Source organism: Chiloscyllium punctatum, chromosome 9 (genome assembly GCF_047496795.1).
Source record: "Chiloscyllium punctatum isolate Juve2018m chromosome 9, sChiPun1.3, whole genome shotgun sequence".
NCBI lineage: Eukaryota > Metazoa > Chordata > Chondrichthyes > Orectolobiformes > Hemiscylliidae > Chiloscyllium > Chiloscyllium punctatum.
This window is the reverse complement of record NC_092747.1, coordinates 1,670,890-1,691,826: the sequence shown is the minus strand read 5'-3', so window position 1 is coordinate 1,691,826 and position 20,937 is coordinate 1,670,890. Positions and strand designations below refer to the sequence as shown.

General features: G+C 44.5%; 1 protein-coding gene across 3 annotated transcripts in view; it reads left to right on the top strand.

The window, feature by feature from the left end:
- Positions 1–20,937, top strand: part of apbb1 (amyloid beta (A4) precursor protein-binding, family B, member 1 (Fe65)) — a 136,567-nt gene that overhangs the window by 71,072 nt on the left and 44,558 nt on the right. For all 3 annotated transcript variants that reach the window (XM_072576674.1, XM_072576673.1, XM_072576672.1), the window contains exons 4-6: positions 797–882; positions 5,543–5,600; positions 6,943–7,089. In XM_072576674.1, coding sequence (XP_072432775.1) covers positions 797–882; positions 5,543–5,600; positions 6,943–7,089 — 291 coding nt within the window. The remainder of the gene's footprint in view (positions 1–796; positions 883–5,542; positions 5,601–6,942; positions 7,090–20,937) is intronic.

Sequence of the window (20,937 nt, the reverse complement as noted above, 5' to 3'; positions counted from 1 at the left end):
TGAGGCTTAAACATTGTATGATTTCAAGAAGGAGTTGGATGTAGTACTTGGCGTTAAATAGATCAAGGGATATGCGATTGGACAGCGGAAGTGGGAGGTAGAGTTGGATGATTAAGGAAGAATAGGCTCAAAGAGCTGAATGGTCTACTCCTGTTCCTATTTTCTACATTTCTGTTTAACATGTGCATAGTTCTGTTCATTGAGGGAGAGGAGCTGAGGATTATCTTGAAAATGTTGGTCTATTTGAGGACTGGGAGAAGAGTTGGGATTTTGAAATATGGAGAGGAGGGGGTGGGATTTTGTTGTGTGGAGAGGGTGTGGGATTTTGTGGAGGGATTGGTATTTTGGGATGGGACTAGGGTTGGTGGGTTTGGGCAAGTATATACGGTTTGACTGATATCGGGAGAGTTTGGGTTTGAGGAAAGGGGAAGAGTGGTTGGGTATGTGGAGCAGGGGTGAGGGCAGGGTTAGAGAAAGGGGCACAACCTTCGGTTTGGTAGGAAACTGGGAGGGGTAGAGTTTGAGAGGGAAAGTGGCACGGGGTAGGGATTGGTGGAAGAGACATTGTTTAGGGTTGTGGGGAAGGGGAGGGGTTAAGGTTGGGGGGGAAACAGGAAGGGATACGGATAGTGAGGGGGTGTGTGTGTGTGTTAAGGTTGGGGGGGAAACAGGAAGGGATACGGATAGTGAGGGGGTGTGTGTGTGTGTGTCTCTGTCTCTATATTAGGCTTGTTTTTATCTGTCTTGTTGAAGGTGTTTGTGAATTTCTAACCAACTGGACTTCATATCTCACCAGGAGATCCAAACCACAACTGAGACCTCAGATACAAGTCTGAAAGAATTTGAGGGGGCTACACTAAGATACGCATCTTTGAATCTGGGGTGAGTGAACACTGGCTCTTCATAAAATTCTCCTTAGCAATAGGAGTTGAGACAGACAGCAGAGAAGTAGATTGAGTCTGTACATCTCAAACACCACCTTGTAACCATGTTCTCCCTTCTCTCCCCCCCCCCCCCCCCCCATCTCCCTAGCTTGTAACCTTACCCTTGTTTCCTTGCTCAGCCTGTAACCGTGCCCTTTACTCCCATGCCTAGCACATAACCAAGCCCTCTGTGCCAAGCTTGTAACATGGACTGCATCTCTTTGCCCAGCCCATTACCAAGCCCTTTGAGCCCCCTGCTCAGAGTCCAAGTGGGGTCACACCAAGGCCTGCTGCAGTAAGACTTTCTTCCTTATGTACTCAAGCTCTTTTGCAATGAAAGCCAATACGCACAGAACGTAGAACATTTCAGTGCAGTACAGGCCCTGTGGCCCTCTATGTTGTGCCGACCAGTGAAACCAATCTGAAGCCCTTCTAACCTATACTATTTCATTCTCATCTACATGCCTATACAATGACCATTTAAATGCCCTTAAAATTGATGAGTCTACTGTTGTTGCAGGCAGTACATTCCACGCCCCTACTACTGTCTGAGTAAAGAAACTACCTCTGACATCTGTCCTACATCTATCACCCCTCAATTTAAAGCTGTGTCCTCTCATGTTAGTCATCACCATCCAAGGAAAAAGGTTCTCCCTGTCCACCCTATCTAACCCTCTGATTATCTTATGTCTCTATTAAGTCACCTCTCAACCTCCCTCTCTCTAACAAAAACAGCCTCAAGTCCCTCAGCCTTTCCTCGTAAGACCTTCCCTCCATACCAGGCAACATCCTAGTAAATCTCCTCTGAACCCTTTCCAAGGCTTCCATTTCCTTTCTATAATGCAGTGACCAGAACAGTATGCAATACTCCAAGTGCGGCCACACCAGAGTTTTATACAGCTGCAGCATGACCTCATGGTTCCGAAACTCAATCCCTCTACCAATAAAAGCTAACACACCGTATGCCTCCTTAACAACCCTATCAACCTGGGTGGCAACTTTCAAGGATCTATGTACCTGGACACCGAGATCCCTCTGCTCATCTACACTACCAAGAATCTTACCATTAGCCCAGTACTCTGCATTCCTGTTACTCCTTCCAAAGTGAATCATCTGTCACTTTTCCACATTAACCTCTCAGCCTAGCTCTGCAGCTTAACTATGTCTGTCTGTAACCTACAATATCCTTCATCACATTCCACAACTCTACCGACCTTGGTGTCATCCGCAAATTTATTAACCCATCCTTCTATACCCTCTTCCAGGTAGTTTATAAAAATGTCAAACAGCAATGGACGCAAAACGGATCCTTGCGGTACACCACTAGTAACTGAACTCCAAGATGAATATTTTCCATCAGCCACTACCCTCTGTCTTCTTTCAGCTAACCTATTTCAAGGTGCTAAATCACCCTCAATCCCATGCTTCTGTATTTTGTGCAATAGCCTACTGTGGGGAATCTTATTAAGCGCCTTACTGAAATCTATATACACCACATCAACTGCTTTACCCACAACCATCTGTTTGGTCACCTTCTCAAAGATCTCAATAAAATTTGTGAGGCACAATCTACCCTTTACAAAACTGTGTTCACTATCCCTAAACAACTTATTCCTTTCTAGATGATTAAACATTCTCTCTCTCATAACCTTTTCCAACACTTTACCCACAACCAAAGTAAGGCTCACTGGTCTATAATTGCCAGAATTTTCTCGACTCCCCTTCTTGAACAAGGGAACAACATTTGCTATCCTCCAGTCTTCTGGCACTATTCCTGTAGACAATGACAACATAAAGATCAAAGCCAAAAGCTTGGCAGTCTCCTTCCTGGCTTTCCAGAGAATCCTAGGATAAATCCCGTCTGGCCCAGGGAACTTATCTAATTTTACACTTTTTCCAGAATTGCTAACACTTCTTTGCGAACTTCATCCCATATAGTCCATTAGCGTGTATCTCAGAATTCTCAACAGCATTGTCTTTTTCTAGGGTGAATACTGATGAAAAGTATTTATTTAGCACTTCCCCTATCTCCTCTGACTCCACACACAACTTCCTCATGAAGGACTTTTGCCTGAAACGTCGATTTTCCTGCTTCTCGGATGCTGCCTGACCTGCTGTGCTTTTCCAGCACCATTCTGATCTAAACTACACACACAACTCCCCACTACTATTCTTGATTGGCCCTAATCTTATTCTAGACATTTTTTTTAATCCTGATCTATCTATAGAAAGCCTTAGGGTTTTTCTTGATCCTATCTGCCAACAACTTCTCATGGCCCCTCTCTCTCTTTAGGTCTTTCCTGGCTAACTTGTAACTGTCAATCTCCCTAACTGAGCCATCACATCTCATCCTAACATAAGCTTCCACCTTCCTCTTGACAAGAGATTCCACTTCCTGAGTAAACCATGGCTCCCACACTCTACAACTTCCTCCCTGCCTGACCAGTGCATACTTATCAAAGACCCGCAGTAACGTTTCCTTGATTAAACACCACGTTTCAATTGTGCCCATCCCCTGCAGTTTCCATCCCCATCCTATGCATCCTAAATCCTGCCTAATTGCATTGTAATTGCTCTTCCCCCAGCTATAACTCTTGCCCTGCGGTATATACCTATCCCTTACCATCACTAAACATAACGAATTGTGATCACTATCACCAAAGTGCTCACCTACCTCCAACTGTAACACCTGGCCAGGTTTATTACTCTGTACCAAATCTAATGTGGTCTTGCCCCTTGTTGGTCTGTCTACATACTGTGTCAAGCAACCCTCCTGCACACACTGGACAAAAACTGGCCCATCTAAAGTACTTGAACTATAGTATTCCCAGTCAATATTTGGAAAGTTAAAGTCCTCTATAACAATTGCCCTGTCACTCTTGCTCCTATTGAGAATCCTCTTTGCTATCCTTTCCTCTACATCGCTGAAACTATTCAGAGGCCTATAGAAAACTCCCCACAGGGTAACCTCCCCTTTCCTGTTTTGTACCTTAGCCCATAGTAACCCAGGTGAGTCCTCAAGTGTCCTTTCAGCTACCATAGTACTGTCCTTGACTAACAATGCCATCCTGTACCGTTTTTTTTTACCATTTTCTCTGTTCTTACTGAAACATCTAAATCCCGGAACCTGCAATAACCATTCCTGTCTCTGCTCTACATATATCTCCAAATGGCCAAAACATCAAAATTCCAGGTACCAGTGCATGCTGCAAGTTCACCCACCTTATTCACAATGTTCCTGGCGTCGAAGTAGATACACTTCAAACCAACTTCTTGCTGGCCAGTGCCTTCTTGCGACCGTGAAATCTTATTTATGACCTCACTACTCTCAACGTCCTGTGTACTCAAACTATAATTTAGGTCCCCATACATTTACCTTCCTGAATGCTTGCTGCATCTGCACTTGCTTTCAGTAACTGATGGGCAAGGAGAGCCAGGGCTCTCTGTATATCAGTATTTCTCAATCTACCAGCATTTAAATGATACTCTGATGTTCTGTTTTTTTCTATCAAAGTGGACAACTTTGTGCTTATCCACATTATTCTGCACATACCATGTATTTTCCTACTCGATTATCTAAATTGCATTGAAGCTTCTTTAAATTCTCTTTGTCATTCTCTGCCAACTAGTTGTGTGTTTTCAGCAAATTTGGAAATAGAGCATTTGGCTCCCTCATCCAAATTGTTGATTTATATTGTGAATAGCTGGGACCCTTCATGTGTTACCTTCCTTGTCACCACCTTGCACTCTGAAACATGTCCAGTTATTCCTACTGTTTGTTTCCTGTCCGTTAACCAGTTTTCACTCCCTGCAACTATATTAACATCAATCCCATGTGCTTTAATTTTGGACAATAACCTCTTGTACAGGGCTTTGTCAAAAGCTTTCTGAAAATGCAACTATATTGTATCCACTGGTTTTCCCTTATCTATTCTGCCATTTCATCTTCAAAAAACGTCAGTAGGTTTGTCAAATATGATTTCTCTTTCATAAATTCCTGTTGACTTTGTGCATTCCCATTGTGTAATTCTAAACACTCTGTGATGACATCCTTATCTGCCTACCTCCCTTCCCCTGGCTCTCCCCCAGTTAGAGTCATAGAGGTATAGAGGTCTACAGCATGGAAACAGGTCCTTCGGTCTAACTTGCCCATGCTGCTCAGTTATCGCAAATGAAACTAGTCCCATTTGCTTGCATTTATCCATCTCCCTCCATACCTATCCCATTCATGTACCTGTCTAAATGACAAAATTGTGTTTGCTTCCACTACTCCCTCTGGCCAGCCTGTTATAGACACTCATCACACTCTGTGAGACAAAAGTTGCCCCTCTGGACTCTTTTATATCTCCCCCTCTCACCTTAAACCTATGCCCTCAAGATTTAGACTCCCCTACCATGTGGAAAAGCTGTTGGCTATTTACCTTATTGATGTGTCGCCCCTGAGTCTTGTATACTCCAATGAAAAAAGTCCCAATAGATCCAACTTTGCTGTTTCTTAGAACATAGAACAATACAGCGCAGAACAGGCCCTTTGGCCCTCAATGTTGCGCTGACATTATTTAACAAAGTTTTGACAAATTAATAAAATCCATTTTAACTTTGTTATTTCTTTCCCTCAGAGGTCAAACAGAAGAGGATAATTACAAAAATATCCTAAATACTGCTGATGAGTCAAAGGTGAGTGGTGGTGTAGTGGCAGTGTTGCTGGAGTAGTAATCTAGAACCTCAGGCTAATATTAGATACAGAATAAAACTTTCTCCACTGTTTTAAACTGAAATTAAAGCTCTCTCCACACTTTTAAACAGAAAGTAAAGGTACTTCTAAACTGTCGCAATTAAACACTCCCAGGACAGATATAGCATGGGGATAGAAAAACAGAAATTGCTGCAACTATCAGTAGATCTGGCAGCTTGTGTGGAGAGAAATCAGAGTTAATGTTTCAGGTCCAGTGACCTCTCTTCATAATAGCATGGGGTTAGGTAGAGAGTCAAACTGAAGTTAAAGCTCCCTTGACACTGACTTTATTAAACATTCCCTGTTGAGGGCAACATAAGGTTAGATAGAGTATCATTTAAACTGAAATTAAAGCTCCCTATACACTCTCACATAGAACATAAAGCTCTCTTTATTCCCTTGAAGTAAACTGAAGGTAATGCTGCCTCTACACTGTCCCCATCAAACGCATCCAGGACAGCGACAGTATGGGTCTAGATTCAGAGTAAAGCTGCCTGTATACTGTTCCCCATCAAACACTCCCGGGACAGGGACAGCACGGGGTTAGATACAGCATAAAGCTACCTCTACACTGTCTTCAGTAAATGTTCTATGGGCAGGTAGATCATCTGGTTAGGCACAGAATAAAACTTTTGATCTGAGAGTGCATCTCCCTGCCCTGTCCAAAGAGGGTTGCTGCTTAGTGCCTCAATTTAACAAGTTCCTATTTTCTCACCTTTCTGCTCAAAGAAATTCCCAGTTTGTTGCACATTGTGAGCCAGTGATCACTTGGATTTTGCTGGTGTGTTGCAAAAGACAGAATACAGGATAAGTTCTTCCAGTCTGTCATTCTCAAAAAGTGATTCAGCCTCTCTAGCCTTCTCCATTGTGGGCTGAGCTGTAACCTAACTTCCTCTTGCATCACTAACTGTCAATTAATGTCTGTTTGTTCTGGGCACTGCAGATCTATCTACAGCCTGACCTCTTAATCCTGGTATCAGGCCACTGAATCTGTGCTGCACTCCTCCAAGACTCTTATCTCTGTTCTGAGAGGCATTGTCAAGAACTGAAGGCGGGTACCCAGGGGAATGCTAAAATGAGTTTTATGGAATTGTGGTGTGACTCCTGTTCCATTGTCCAGCAGTGTCAACCTCCATACTCCGAAAGCTGTTGACCACTAACTCCCAACCCTTCTCACAAGTTCCATTCTCCAGCACGAGTCCTTTCCCATCCACAGCCTCTATTCTGCTGATTCCTGATGTTGTAATGAATGTGCAGGAATGACTGTGGCTTTGGTTTCTGCAGTGTTTTTCCGTCCGCTCTCTTGGTTGGGTGGAGATGTTGGAGGAGGACCTTGCTCCAGGAAAGAGCAGCATTGCCGTCAACAACTGCATACGACAGCTGTCCTACCACAAGAACAACCTGCGCGATGCTGCGGGCACCTGGGGGGAGGTAGGTAGAAACTCTCAACCGGGCAGCTGAATATGACCCTGACCCTTAACCTAAGAAAGCCTTGTAGTCGCATTTCAGTACTTTGCCTATTGTCAGAAATTGAACGAAAATTGGAGCACAGTTTAAAAACAAGGCCATAGGACTAGGAGAGAATTAGGTTATTCTACCCATTGAATATGCTCTGCCATTCAATGAGATCATGTCTGTTCTAATAGTCTTCAACTATCTGAGACAGAGGTGAGGAGACATTTTCTCCTGAGGGTCTTGAGTCTTTGAAGTTTTCTTTCTAGAAAATGATGCAGGCAGAATCACTGCATACCTTTAAAGTAGAGGTGGATAGATTGACGAGGAAACCAAAAGAGTATCTGGGTTCAGACAGGTGAGTGGAGTTGAGGCCACAGTCAGATCGACAGTGAATTGATCGAATAGTGGCACAGGCTCAAAGGGATCAAATGGCCTACTACAGCTCCTTGTTTGTTTTAAGCTTCTGTTGAAGTATAATCGGTTTCTTCAGCATTTCCTGGGCGTGATATTCAGTGGATGGCCATTGGGAGTATGATTGATTAGAAACCCAATGCTCATAATTTCTTCATTGAAAGCACTCATCAGTAGCAGGTGGAATTTGACCCTGATAAGTGTGAGGCGATGTACTTTGGAAGAAGGAACAAGACAAGGGAGTTCTTAATGAATGATAGGACACTAGGAATCTGAAAGAAACAAAGACATAGAACATAACAGCGTAGTACAGGCCCTTCGGCCCTCGATGTTGCGCCGCCCTGTCATACCAATCTGAAGCCCATCCCACCTACACTATTCCATGTACATCCATATGCCTGTCCAATGACGACTTAAATCCACTTAAATTTGGCGAATCTACTACCGTTGCAGGCAAAGCATTCCATACCCTTACTACTCTCTGAGTAAAGAAACTACCGCTGACATCTCTCTTATACCTATCTCCCCTCACTTTAAAGTTGTGTCCTCTCATGTTTGCCGTCCCCATACTTCGAAAAAGGCTCTCCCTGTCCACCCTATTTAATCCTCTGATTGTCTTGTATGTTACTATTAAGTCACCTCTCAACCTTCTTCTCTCTAACGAGAACAGCCTCAAGGCCCTCAGACTTTCCTCATAAGACATTCCCTCCATACCAGGCAACATCCTAGTAAATCTCCTCTGCACCCTCTCCAAAGCTTCCACATCCTCCTTATAATGCGGTGACCAGAACTGTACACAATACTCCAAGTGTGGCCGTACCAGAGCTTTGTACAGCTGCAGCATAAGCTCCTGGTTCTGGAACTCCATCCCTGTATTAATAAAGGCCAAAACACTGTATGCCTTCTTAACAACCCTGTTAATCTGGGTGGCAACTTTCAGGGATCTGTGTACATCGACACCGAGCTCTCTCTGCTCATCTACACTCCCAAGAATCTTACCATTAGCCCAGTACTTTGCATTCTGATTACTCCGTCCAAAGTGTATCACCTCACACTTGTCCACATTAAACTCCATTTGCCACCTCTCAGCCCAGCTCTGCATCCTATCTATGTCTCTCTGCAAACTACTACATCCTTCGTCACTATCCACAACTCCACCGACATCTTGGGGTGTTTGTCCACAGATCCCTAATGGTGGCAGGACAGGTTAATAGAGTGTCTCAGAAGGCATACAGGACACTTGCATTTCTCAGATGATGCATAGATTATAAGAGAGGGGGCTGTACAGAACTTGGTTAGGCCAACTCTGTATGCAGTTCTGGTTACTGCACTTTTGGAAGGATATGGGGCGGGGTGCAGAGGAGATTTACCAGGATGTTGCCTGGGATGAAGCAGCTTAGCGATAAAGAGAGGCTGGATAAACTCAGGTTGTTTTCTTTAGAGCAGAGAAGGCTGAGGGGGACCCTGATCAAAGTGTATAAGATCTTAAAGAGGCATGGGCAAGGTGAATAGAAAATAGGCAGGAAGTTTAAAAGGAAGCTGAAAAAATTTGTTTAAAAAAAAACCAAAGAGCGGTTGATGCTGACAAACAGAAATTACTGGACAAACTCAGCAGGTCTGGCAGCATCTGTGAGAGAAACCAGAGTTAATATTTCAGCTCCAGTGACCCTTCAGAACTGATTTCAGCTAGGGCAAGGTTGACATTCAGGGTAAATGTGAGAGAAGGTGGGTAGAGTAAACGAATGGTGGAAATGAAGGCCAGAGAGAGGGAAAACCAGTTGAGTAGACCGAGCGGGTAAAGGTCAGCTTGGGAGAATGAATAGCTGCTAATGGGCACTGTTAGTGGTTAACAGTGGGTTCTTTGTGGTAAAAGAAGTGTTTCACCCAGAAGATGGTTGGATTTGAAGTGCACTGCCCAGGAGAGTGGTAGATTCCGGTAACCTCACAATAAAAAGTACTTGAATGAGCACTTGATATGTCATAACATTCAAGGCAATGGTCCTACTGCTGGAAGGTGAACTGATGCAGATTTAGTGTAGTTTTGGCAGTATAGGCTCGAAGGCTTGTTCTGTACTGTATGACAGTACAGTAGGCTGGGCAGTCTAGGTCCGTACTCTCTGGAGTTTAGACTGGTCAGTGAGGACTTGATTGAATCATATAAGATCCTGAGGCAATTTGACTGGGTGGATGTTTTCTCTTGTGGGAGAATCTAAAATTAGGCGTCGCTGTTTAGAAATAAGCAGCCATGTAAAACAGAGATGAGGAAACTTTTCTCTGAGGGTTTAGTGTCTTTAGAATTCCCTTCATCAAAAGGCAGTGGATGGAGAATCTTATTACAAAGGGATGAAGGATCTCGGGACTGCAGGAACAGCACCAGGCGCACTTAAAAAAAAAAACGAGGTGTCGACCTGGTGAAGCCAGCAAACAGGACTACTTACATACCAAAAAGCATAGGAAAGCAGTGATAGGCAGAGCTAAGCAATCCCACAATCAGCGGATCAGATCTATATTCTGCAGTCCTACCACATTCAGTAGTGAAAAGTGGTGGACTCACTGAAGGAAAAGACTCCACAAATATCCCCCTCCTCAATGACGGGAGAGCCCTAAACATCGGTGCATAGGATAAGGCTGAAGCACTCGCAGCAATCTTCAGCCAGAAATGCCAAGTGGGTGATTCATCCCAAACTCCAGAGGTACCAAATGTTACAGCTGCCCATCTTCATCTAATTTGATTCATTGCACATTGATATCAAGAAATAGTTGAAGGCGCAAGATACTGCGAAGGTTATGGATTCTAACAAGATTCTGGCAATAATACTGAAGACTTGTGCTCCAGAGCTTGCTGCTCTTCTAGCCAAGATGTTCCAGTACAGCTACAATACTGGCATCTACCTGACAATGTTAGATACTGCCTAGGGTATGTCCTGTACATAAAAATCAGGACAATATCAAACCCAGCCAGTTACCACTCCATCAGCCTACTCTCAACCATTGGTAAAGTGATGGAAAGTGTCATCAACAGTGCTATCCAACAGCACCTGCTTAGGAATGCTCAGTTTGGTTTCCGCAAGGGCCACAGCATTAATTTTAAAAAAGCAGGAGTATCGTGTCAAGCTTAAAATTAAGATTTTATTGTATGATGGAGCAGGCTTAAAGGGCTGAGTTGCCTTCTGTTGTTCCTTGTTTACATATTTATGAGATGGAGGGTCATTACTGAGGGAGTGCCACACTGTTGGAGCCATATTGTCATCTTATTCTTTCACTGGATGAGGGTGTCACTGCATCGGCCAGCATTTATTGCCCACTCCTAATTGCCAACTGGGCAGTTAAGAGTTGCTGTGGGTCTGGAGTCACATGTCAGCCAGACCAGGTAAGGATGGCAGTTTCCTTCCTTAAAGGGCATTGATGAACCAGATGGGTTTTTCATGACAATCGACAACTCGTGGTCATCATTAGACTCGTAATTCCGCATTTTTATATTGAATTCAATTTCCAACATCTGGGATGGCAAGATCTGAATCCCGATTCCATAACATTACCTGGGTCTCTGGATTAACAGTTCAGCAATAATAGCAGCAATGACGCCACTTCCCCACCCCCACCCCAGTATTACTGAAGAAGTGCTGCACTGTGGGAGGGTGCGTACTGAGAGACCCCTGCACTGTGGGAGGGTGCGTACTGAGAGACCCCTGCACTGTGGGAGGGTGCGTACTGAGAGACCCCTGCACTGTGGGCGGGGGTGTGTACTGAGAGGCCCCTGCACTGTGGGCGGGGGTGTGTACTGAGAGGCCCCTGCACTGTGGGCGGGGGTGTGTACTGAGAGGCCCCTGCACTGTGGGCGGGGGTGTGTACTGAGAGGCCCCTGCACTGTGGGGAGGTGGGTACTGAGACACCCCTGCACTGTGGGGGGTTGCGTACTGAGACACCCCTGCACTGTGGGGGGGTGCGTACTGAGACACCCCTGCACTGTGGGGAGGTGGGTACTGAGACACCCCTGCATTGTGGGAGGGTGGGTACTGAGACACCCCTGCATTGTGGGAGGGTGCGTACTGAGACACCCCTGCACTGTGGGGAGGTGGGTACTGAGACACCCCTGCACTGTGGGGGGTTGTGTACTGAGACACCCCTGCACTGTGGGAGGGTGCGTACTGAGACACCCCTGCACTGTGGGAGGGTGCGTACTGAGACACCCCTGCACTGTGGGGGGTGCGTACTGAGACACCCCTGCACTGTGGGGAGGTGGGTACTGAGACACCCCTGCACTGTGGGGGGTTGCGTACTGAGACACCCCTGCACTGTGGGGAGGTGGGTACTGAGACACCCCTGCACTGTGGGAGGGTGCGTACTGAGACACCCCTGCACTGTGGGGGGTGCGTACTGAGACACCCCTGCACTGTGGGGAGGTGGGTACTGAGACACCCCTGCACTGTGGGGGGTTGCGTACTGAGACACCCCTGCACTGTGGGGGGGTGCGTACTGAGACACCCCTGCACTGGGAGGGTGCGTACTGAGAGGCTCCTGCACTGTGGGAGGGTGACTACTGAGATCGTGCCACACTGTTGGAGTGCTTTGCCAGCATAACTAATTAAATCTGGGTTTATTTGCCTGTTCAGGTGGTTATTGGGTCACATGACAACTTTGCAAAAGCAAAGTTCACCTTATGATCCTAGCTGATGTTACTGCTGGATATATCAGATCCCAGAATTAAATCTGGTTTGATAAATCAATTGTTTTCAAAAAAATGAGTGAACTTGGTGATTGTTCACTGAAACATCCTGTCTGGTTATAGAAAGCAATTTAGAAGAACCAGTGTAGGGTGGCATGGTGGCTCAGTGGTTAGCACTGCTGCCTCACAGCACCAGGGTCCCACGTTTGATTCCAGCCTCGGGCGACTGTCTGTGTGGAGTTTGCACATTCTCCCCGTGTCTGCGTGGGTTTCCTCCAGGTGCTCCGGTTTCCTTCCACAGTCCATAGATGTGCAGGTTAGGTGAATTGGCCATGCTAAATTGCCCATAGCGTTAGGTGCATTAGTCACAGGGGAATGTTACTCTTCGGAGAGTTGGTGTGGTCTAGTTGGGCCGAAGGGCCTGTTTCCACACTGTAGGTAATCTAATCTAATCTTAAAAAAAAGTGCAGCAAAACAAATTTTTCAACCTATTAGCTAACACCAATGTTTAGAAGTTCAAATCTAGAGAAATCCCCTTTTTATATCATTTTTTAATAAATTCCACTTCACCAATTGTTCCCCCAGGTTCCTACGTGAATATTAATAAAGGTAAATTTTCCATAGTCCTTCCAGACCATAAGGCTGCTCGTTCATTATAAGAACATAAGATCTCTGAGCAGGAGTAGGCCATCTGGTTCTTCAAGCCTGCTCCACCATTCAATACGATCAGGGCTGATCTTTTTGCAGACTCAGCTCCACATGCCCACCCTTAAGTCCTTTATTGTTCAAAAAATTATCTATCTTTAAAAACATTTACTGAAGTAGCTTCAACTACTTCACTGGGCAGGGAATTCCACTGATTCACAACCCTCTGGGTGAAGATGTTCCTCCTCAATTCAGTCCGAAATCTGCTCCCTCTAACCTTGAGGCTATGCCCTCTTGTCCTACTTTCACCAGCCAGTGGAAGCATCCACTCTACTTCTTTCTTGTCTATTCCCTTCATAATTATGTTTTATAAGATTCTCCCCTCATTCTTCTAAATTCCAATGAATATAATTCCAGTCTACTCAGCCTCTCCTCATAAGCCAACCCCTCGACTCTGGAATCAACCCAGTGAACCTCCTCTGCACCCCTCCAGTGCCAGTACATTCTTTCTCAAGTAAGGAGACCAAAGCTGCACACAGTATTCCAGGTGTGGCCTCACCAGCTGTAACATTACCCCTCTGATTTTAAACTCAATCCCTTGAGCAGTGAAGGGCAAAATTCCATTTGCCACCTTAATTATCTGTTGTGCCCGCAGACCAGTCTTCTGTCATTCATGCACAAGGACACCCAGGTCCCTCTGCACAGTGGCATGCTGCAATTTCTTGCCACTCAAGTAATAGCCTTTTTTTACCATTATTCCTACTGAAATGGATGACTTCACATTAATATTGTATTCCATCTGCTAGACCTTTGCCCACTCACTGAAACTGCCTGTGTCCCTTTGCAAAGTTTCACAGTCATAGAACGTAGAACAATACAGCACAGAAAAGGCCCTTTTGGCCCACGATGTTGTGCCGAACATTTGGCCTAGCTTAAGCACCTATCCAATTGTCGCTTAAGGGTCACCAATGATTCTGCCTCTGCCACTCCCACAGGCAGCGCATTCCATGTCCCCACCACTCTCTGGGTAAAGAACCCACCCCTGACATCTCCCCTATACCTTCCACCCTTCACCTTAAATTTATGTCCCCTTGTAACACTCTGTTGTACCCGTGGAAAAAGTCTCTGACTGTCTACTCTATCTATTCCCCTGATCATCTTATAAACCTCTATCAAGTCACCCCATATCCTTCGCCCCTCCAATGAGAAAAGGCCTAGCACTCTCAACCTATCGTCGTACGACCAATTCTCCATTCCTGGCAACATCCTGATAAATCTCCTCTGCACCCTCTCCAAAGCTTCCACATCTTTCCTAAAGTGAGGCGACCAGAACTGCACACAGTACTCCAAATGTGGCCTTACCAAGGTCCTGTACAGCTGCAACATCACCTCACGACTCTTGAATTCAATCCCTCTGCTAATGAACGCTAATACACCATAGGCCTTCTTACAAACTCTATCCACCTGAGTGGCAACTTTCAAAGAGCTATGAACATAGACCCCAAGATCCCTCTGCTCCTCCACCTTACTAAGAACCCTACCGGTAACCCTGTATTCTGCATTCTTATTTGTCCTTCCAAAATGGACAACCTCACACTTGGCAGGGTTGAACTCCATCTGCCACTTCTCAGCGCAGCTCTGCATCATATCTAAGTCCCTTTGCAGCCGACAACAGCCTTCCTCACTATCCACAACTCCACCAATCTTCGTGTTGTCTGCAAATTTACTGACCCACTCTTCAACTCCCTCATCCAAGTCATTAATAAAAATTGCAAACAGCAGAGGACCCAGAACTGATTCCTGCGGAACTCCACTTGTAACTGGGCTCCAGGCTGAATATTTACCATCTACCACCACTCTCTGACTTCGACTGGTTAGCCAGTTCTCTATCCAACAGGCCAAATTTCCCACTTTCCCTGCCTCCTGACTTTCCACATACGCCTACCATGGGGAACCTTATTAAATGCCTTACTAAAATCCATGTACACTACATCCACTGCTCTACCCTCATCCACATGCTTGGTCACCTCCTCAAAGAATTCAATAAGACTTGTAAGGCAAGACCTACCCTTCTCAAATCCGTGCTGGCTGTCCCTAATCAAGCAGTGTCTTTCCAGATTCTCATAAATCCTATCCCTTAGTACCCTTTCCATTTCTTAGTCTTACTTCGGTGGTAGACAAACTGGCCTGTAATTCCCGGGGTTATCCCTATTCCCTTTTTTGAACAGGGGCACAACATTCGCCACTCTCCAGTCCCCTGGTACCACCCCCGTTGACAGTGAAGACGAAAAGATCATTGCCAACGGCTCTGCAATTTCCTTTCTTGCTTCTCACATAATCCTAGGATATATCCCGTCAGACCCGGGGGACTTGTCTATCCTCAAGTTTTTCAAAATGCCCAACACATCTTCCTTCCTAACAAATATCTCCTCTAGCTTACCAGTCCGTTTCATATTCTCCTCTTCAACAATACGGTCCCTCTCATTTATAAATACTGAAGAAAAGTACTCATTCAAGACCTCTTCTAATCCTTGATCCTACCCACCAAAGATTTTTCATGCCCTCTCTTAGCTCTCCTAATCCCTTTCTTCAGCTACCTCCTGGCTATCCTGTTATCCCTCCAATGTTCTGTCTGAACTTTGTTTCTTCAACCTTATGTAAGCCTCCTACTTCCTCTTTACTAGACATTCAACCTCCCCCGTCAACCAAGGTTTCTTCTCACGACCATCTCTTTCCTGCCTGACAAGTACATACATATCAAAGACACGTCGTATCTGTTTCTTGAAAAAGTTTCACATTTCAACGACATCCTTCCCTGACAGCCTATGCTCCCAACTTATGCTCCTCAGATCCTGTCTTGCAGCATCGAATTTACCCTTCCCCCAATTGTAAAACATACCTTGTTGCACGCACCTATCTCTCTCCATAACCAAGGTGAAAGTCACACTTTGCTCTACCACTTATCTTAATGTCATCTGCAAACTTTGACACGTGGTCCCCAACTCCTAATCATCTGTGTACGTTGTGAATAATTGCAACCCCAACACTGATCCCTGAGGCATACCACTAGTCACTGATTGCCAACCAGAATAGCATCCATTTATTCCCATTCTTTGCTTCCTGTTGGTTAACCAGTCCTCTATCCATGCTAATACATTGTCTGTAAAGCCATGCATCTTTATCTTATGCAATAACCTTTTTGTGTTGCACCTTATTGAATGCCTTTTGGAAATCTAGATACACTGCATCTGCTGAGTCCCTGTTGTCTGCAGTGTTCATAAATGTCTTTACAGAATTCCTGTAGATTAGTTAAGAATGACGTGCCCGTCATGAACCCATGCTGTGTCTGCCCAAAGGGACAATTTCTACCTTGATGCCTTGCTATTTCTTCCTTGATAATAGGCACAAGCGTTTTCCCCACTGCACAAGTTAAGCTAATCGGCCTATAATTCCCCATCTTATGTCCTCCTCCCTTTTTAAACAGTGGCATCACATTTGTTGTTTTCCAATCTGCTGGAACTGTTCCAGAGTTCAGTGAATTATGGAAAATTACCATGAGCGCATTTGCTATTTCTCCCACCATATCTTTTAGTACCCTGGGATGCGTTCCATCAGGGCCTGGAACCTTGTCTTCCTGTAGCTCCATTAGCTTGGCCAACATTACCTCTTTCGTGATAATTGTTTCCAGGTCCTCACCTACCTTCGTCTCTTGCCAATTGTTGGCATGTTATTAGTTTCTTCCCCTGTGAAGACAGACACAATATACCTATTCAATGTCTTGGCCATTTCCTTTATCCCATTATGAAATCCCTCTTCTCAATGTTTACTTTAGCCACTCTTATATATTTTAAGTTTTTATATTGAGCTAGTTTTTTTCACATCATCTATCTTACTTTATAGCTCTTTTTGTGGCTTCTGTTGACCTTTAAAGCTTTCGCAATCTTCTAGTTTCCCACTGTTCTTGGCCATTTTGTATGCCTTCTCTTTCAATTTGATAGCCTCCTTTTATTTTCTTAGACGCCCATGGCAGATTATCCCTTTTCCTACAGTCCGTCCTTTTCACTGGTATATAGGTTTGCTGAGCACTTTGAAAAATTGCTTTGTAAGTCCTCGACTGGTAGTCAACTGTCCCACCATAAAATCTTTGTTTCTAGTCTACTTCCTCATCCTATTGTAGTTACCTTTGTTTAAGCACAGGACCCTAGTGTTGGATTTTATCTTCTCACTTTACGTCTGTATTTTAAATTCAACCACACTGTAGTCGCTCCTTCCAAGGTAATCCCTAATTGTGGCCTCATTAATTATTTCTGTCTCATTACACAGGACCAGATTTAGGGTACTTGCTCCCTTGTCAGTTCCATTACATACTGTTCCAGTAAATTATCAAGGATAAACTATCCTCTTTGTCGACAGGAGTAGTGCCAGAGGACTGGAGGCTAGCAAACGTGGTTCCCTTGTTCAAGAAGGGGAGTAGGGATAATCCTAGTAACTATAGGCCAGTGAGTCTCACTTCTGTTGTGGGCAAAGTCTTAGAGAGAATTGTAAGGGATAGGATTTATGCACATCTGGATAAGAATGATGTGATCAAGGATAGTCAGCATGGTTTTGTGAAGGGCAGGTCGTGCCTCACAAACCTTATTGAATTCTTTGAGAAGGTGACTAAGGAGGTAGATGAGGGGAAAGCGGTAGATGTGGTATATATGGATTTTAGTAAGGTGTTTGATAAGGTCCCCCATGGTAGGCTACTGCAGAAAATACAGAGATATGGCATTGAGGGTGAGTTGGAGGTTTGGATTAGGAATTGGCTCTCTGGAAGAAGACAGAGGGTAGTAGTTGATGGCAAAGGTTCATCTTGGAGTGCCGTAACTAGTGGTGTTCCGCAAGGATCTGTTTTGGGACCATTGCTGTTTGTCATTTTTATAAATGACCTGGAGGAAGGGTTAGAAGGTTGGGTGAGCAAGTTTGCGGATGATACGAAAGTCGGAGGAGTTGTAGACAGTGAGGAAGGATATGGCAGGTTACAGCGGGATATAGAGAAGCTGTAGAGCTGGGCAGAAAGGTGGCAAATGGAGTTCAATGTAGCTAAGTGTGAAGTGATTCACTTTGGTAAGAGTAATAAAAAGATGGATTACTGGGCTAATGGTAGACTACTTGGTAGTGTGGAAGAGCAGAGGGATCTTGGTGTCCGTGTACACAGATCTCTGAAAGTTGCCACCCAGGTAAATAGTGCAGTGAAGAAGGCATATGGCGTACTGGCTTTTATTAGTAGAGGAATTGAGTTCCGGAGTCCTGAGGTCATGCTGCAGTTGTATAAGACTCTGGTGCGGCCACATCTGGAATATTGTGTGCAGTTTTGGTCGCCATACTATAGGAAGGATGTGGAGGCACTGGAACGGGTGCAGAGGAAGTTTACCAGGATGTTGCCTGGTATGGTAGGAAAATCCTATGAGGAAAGGCTGAGGCACTTGGGGTTGTTTTCTTTGGAGAAAAGAAGGTTTAGGGGTGATTTGATAGAGGTGTACAAGATGATTAGGGGGTTAGATAGGGTTGACAGTGAGAACCTTTTTCCACGTATGGAGTCAGCTATTACAAGGGGGCATAGCTTTAAATTAAGGGGGGGGTAGATATAGGACTGATGTTAGGGGTAGGTTCTTCACTCAGCGAGTCGTAAGTTCATGGAATGCCCTGCCAGTAGCAGTAGTGGACTCTCCCTCTTTATGGGTACTTAAGCGGGCATTGGATAGGTATATGGAGATAGTGGGTTAGTGTAGGTTAGGTGGGCTTTGATCAGCGCAACATCGAGGGCCGAAGGGCCTGTACTGTGCTGTATTCTTCTATGTTCTATGTTCTATGTTCTATGATACAGTCAATGAACTCCTCCTCAAGGCTACCCTGACTGAGCTGGTTTGACCAATCGACGTGTAAATTGACGTTTTTGCTATACCATTTTTACAAGCATTAGTTTTTTTTTATATTACCTGTTCTACTGTAATATTGTAATTTGATGGCCTATAGATTGCACCTATAGATATCAGTGACATTTTTTTGTTAGAATTCCTAATTTCCACTGAAATGGATTCAACCTTATTTTCCATAGAACCTATATCATCTCTCACCACCGCCCTAATGTCATCCTTAAATATCAGAGCCACACCACCTCCCTTACCTTCCTGTCTGTCCTTCTGAATAGTCTGATACCCCTGGATATTTAACTCCCAGTTGTGACCATCCTGTAACCATGTCTGTGTAACGGATGCTAACTCATATGATTTGTGATGATTTGTGCCGTTAACTCATCTACCTTATGAATGTTACAAGCATTCAGTTAAAGTGCCCTTATGCTACTTTTTGTACCCCCTTTATGAATTCCAACATTTCTAATAATATGTCCTGAGTTATCCTTCCTTATTACTACTTTCGTAGTCTGTCATCTGGTTAAACCCTGCTGCACACATGCTAATGTGCTGCTTTCCTTTCAGTTTACCATCATACTTCCTGTTGTTTTCCCCCACCCTTCCTCCTGACTCACTAGTGTAAAGTCCTAATGACTACTCTGTTTATCCTTTTTGCTAGAACATTGGTTCAAGATTGGTTCAGGTGGAGACTGTCCCATTGGTACAGATCCCTCCTATTCCAAAACTGATTTCGAGAGAGAGAGAGACAGCTCATTGTGGTTTACCCTGAGGATCACCACACTGCAGGGAAAGTGCAGAGACTGAGGTGTGACCTTCATAGTAATCTAAGCTGGTGTGGGAATTGAAACATACTGTTGATGTCACTCTGCATCATTAAGCCAGTCAACCAGCCAACTGAGCTAACAGCCCCCAAGGATAAAACTGAGAACTTCAACTTTCTCAGCTTCTAATCTGCACATTTCCAACAGATTTCTCCTGATTTGGAAGTTGCACAAGCTAAACTTTACTGCTGATGACTGTTTTCCCTGAACCCAAAAGGTGAGGCGCTGGAAAAGCACAGCAGGTCAGGCAGCATCCGAGGAGTAGAAGAGCTGACATTTCGGGCATAAGCCTTTCATCAGGAATGTGCTTTATGCTCGAAATGTCGACTCTCCTTCTTGGATGTTGCTTGACCTGCTGTGCTTTTCCAGTGCCACACTTTTGATTCTGATCTCCAGCATCTGCAATCCTCACTTTCTCCCCTGTTTTCCCTGAACTGTCCTGTACTACTTTAAGGAGAATGGTAGTGGACAACTTTCTCCTACCTTACTTCTGACCCCAGCCAGGTCTCCTCTTAACTGTCCTACTAACTTTAAATCTTGGAGTTATCTAAACCAAAATCAATTCTTCATTACTTTGAACTGAAAACAGGTTAATGGCTTTTAGTGTTTATTGAACTGTCGAAAACCATCACCATATAAATACTCAAATAAAAACAAAATTCTGCAGATGCTGGAAATCTGAACTAAAAATATAAATGCCAGAGAAGCTCAGCAGGTCTGGCAGCATCAGTGGGCAGCACGTTTTGAGTCTCACCTAATTCTTCTTTGGAGCAATGTAAATTATTTTCCTTTAACAGACAGGGGTGTACAGCCTTTGTTTGAAAGGAAAACTCTTTTTAAAATTATAGAAATGATTCACATAAACGACTTGGATGAGAATTTAGGAGGTATGGTTATAAAGTTTGCAGATGACACCAAGGTTGGTGGTATAGTCGACAGTGAAGAAGGTTACCTGGAAATAGGACGAGAACTTGATCAACTGGACCAGTGGGCTGAGGAATGGCACATAGAGTTTAATTTAGATACATGCAAGGTGTCGCATTTTGGTCGGTTAAACCAGGATAGGACTTAGACAGTCAATGAAAGGGCCATGGGAAGTGTTGTAGAAAAAAGAGATCTAGGGTAAAGGTTTGAGTTATAAGGAAAGGGCTGATTGGCATTTTTCCCTACTCTTTGGGAGACTGAGGGGTAACCTTAAAATTATGGGAGGCATGGATAAGGTATGATTAGGAGATGCCGGTGTTGGACTGGGGTGTACAAGGTTACAAATCTCTCAACACCAGGTTATCGTCCAACAGGTTTAATTGGAAGCACTAGCTTTCAGAGCGCCGCTCCTTCACAACCACCTGATGAAGGAGTGGTGCTC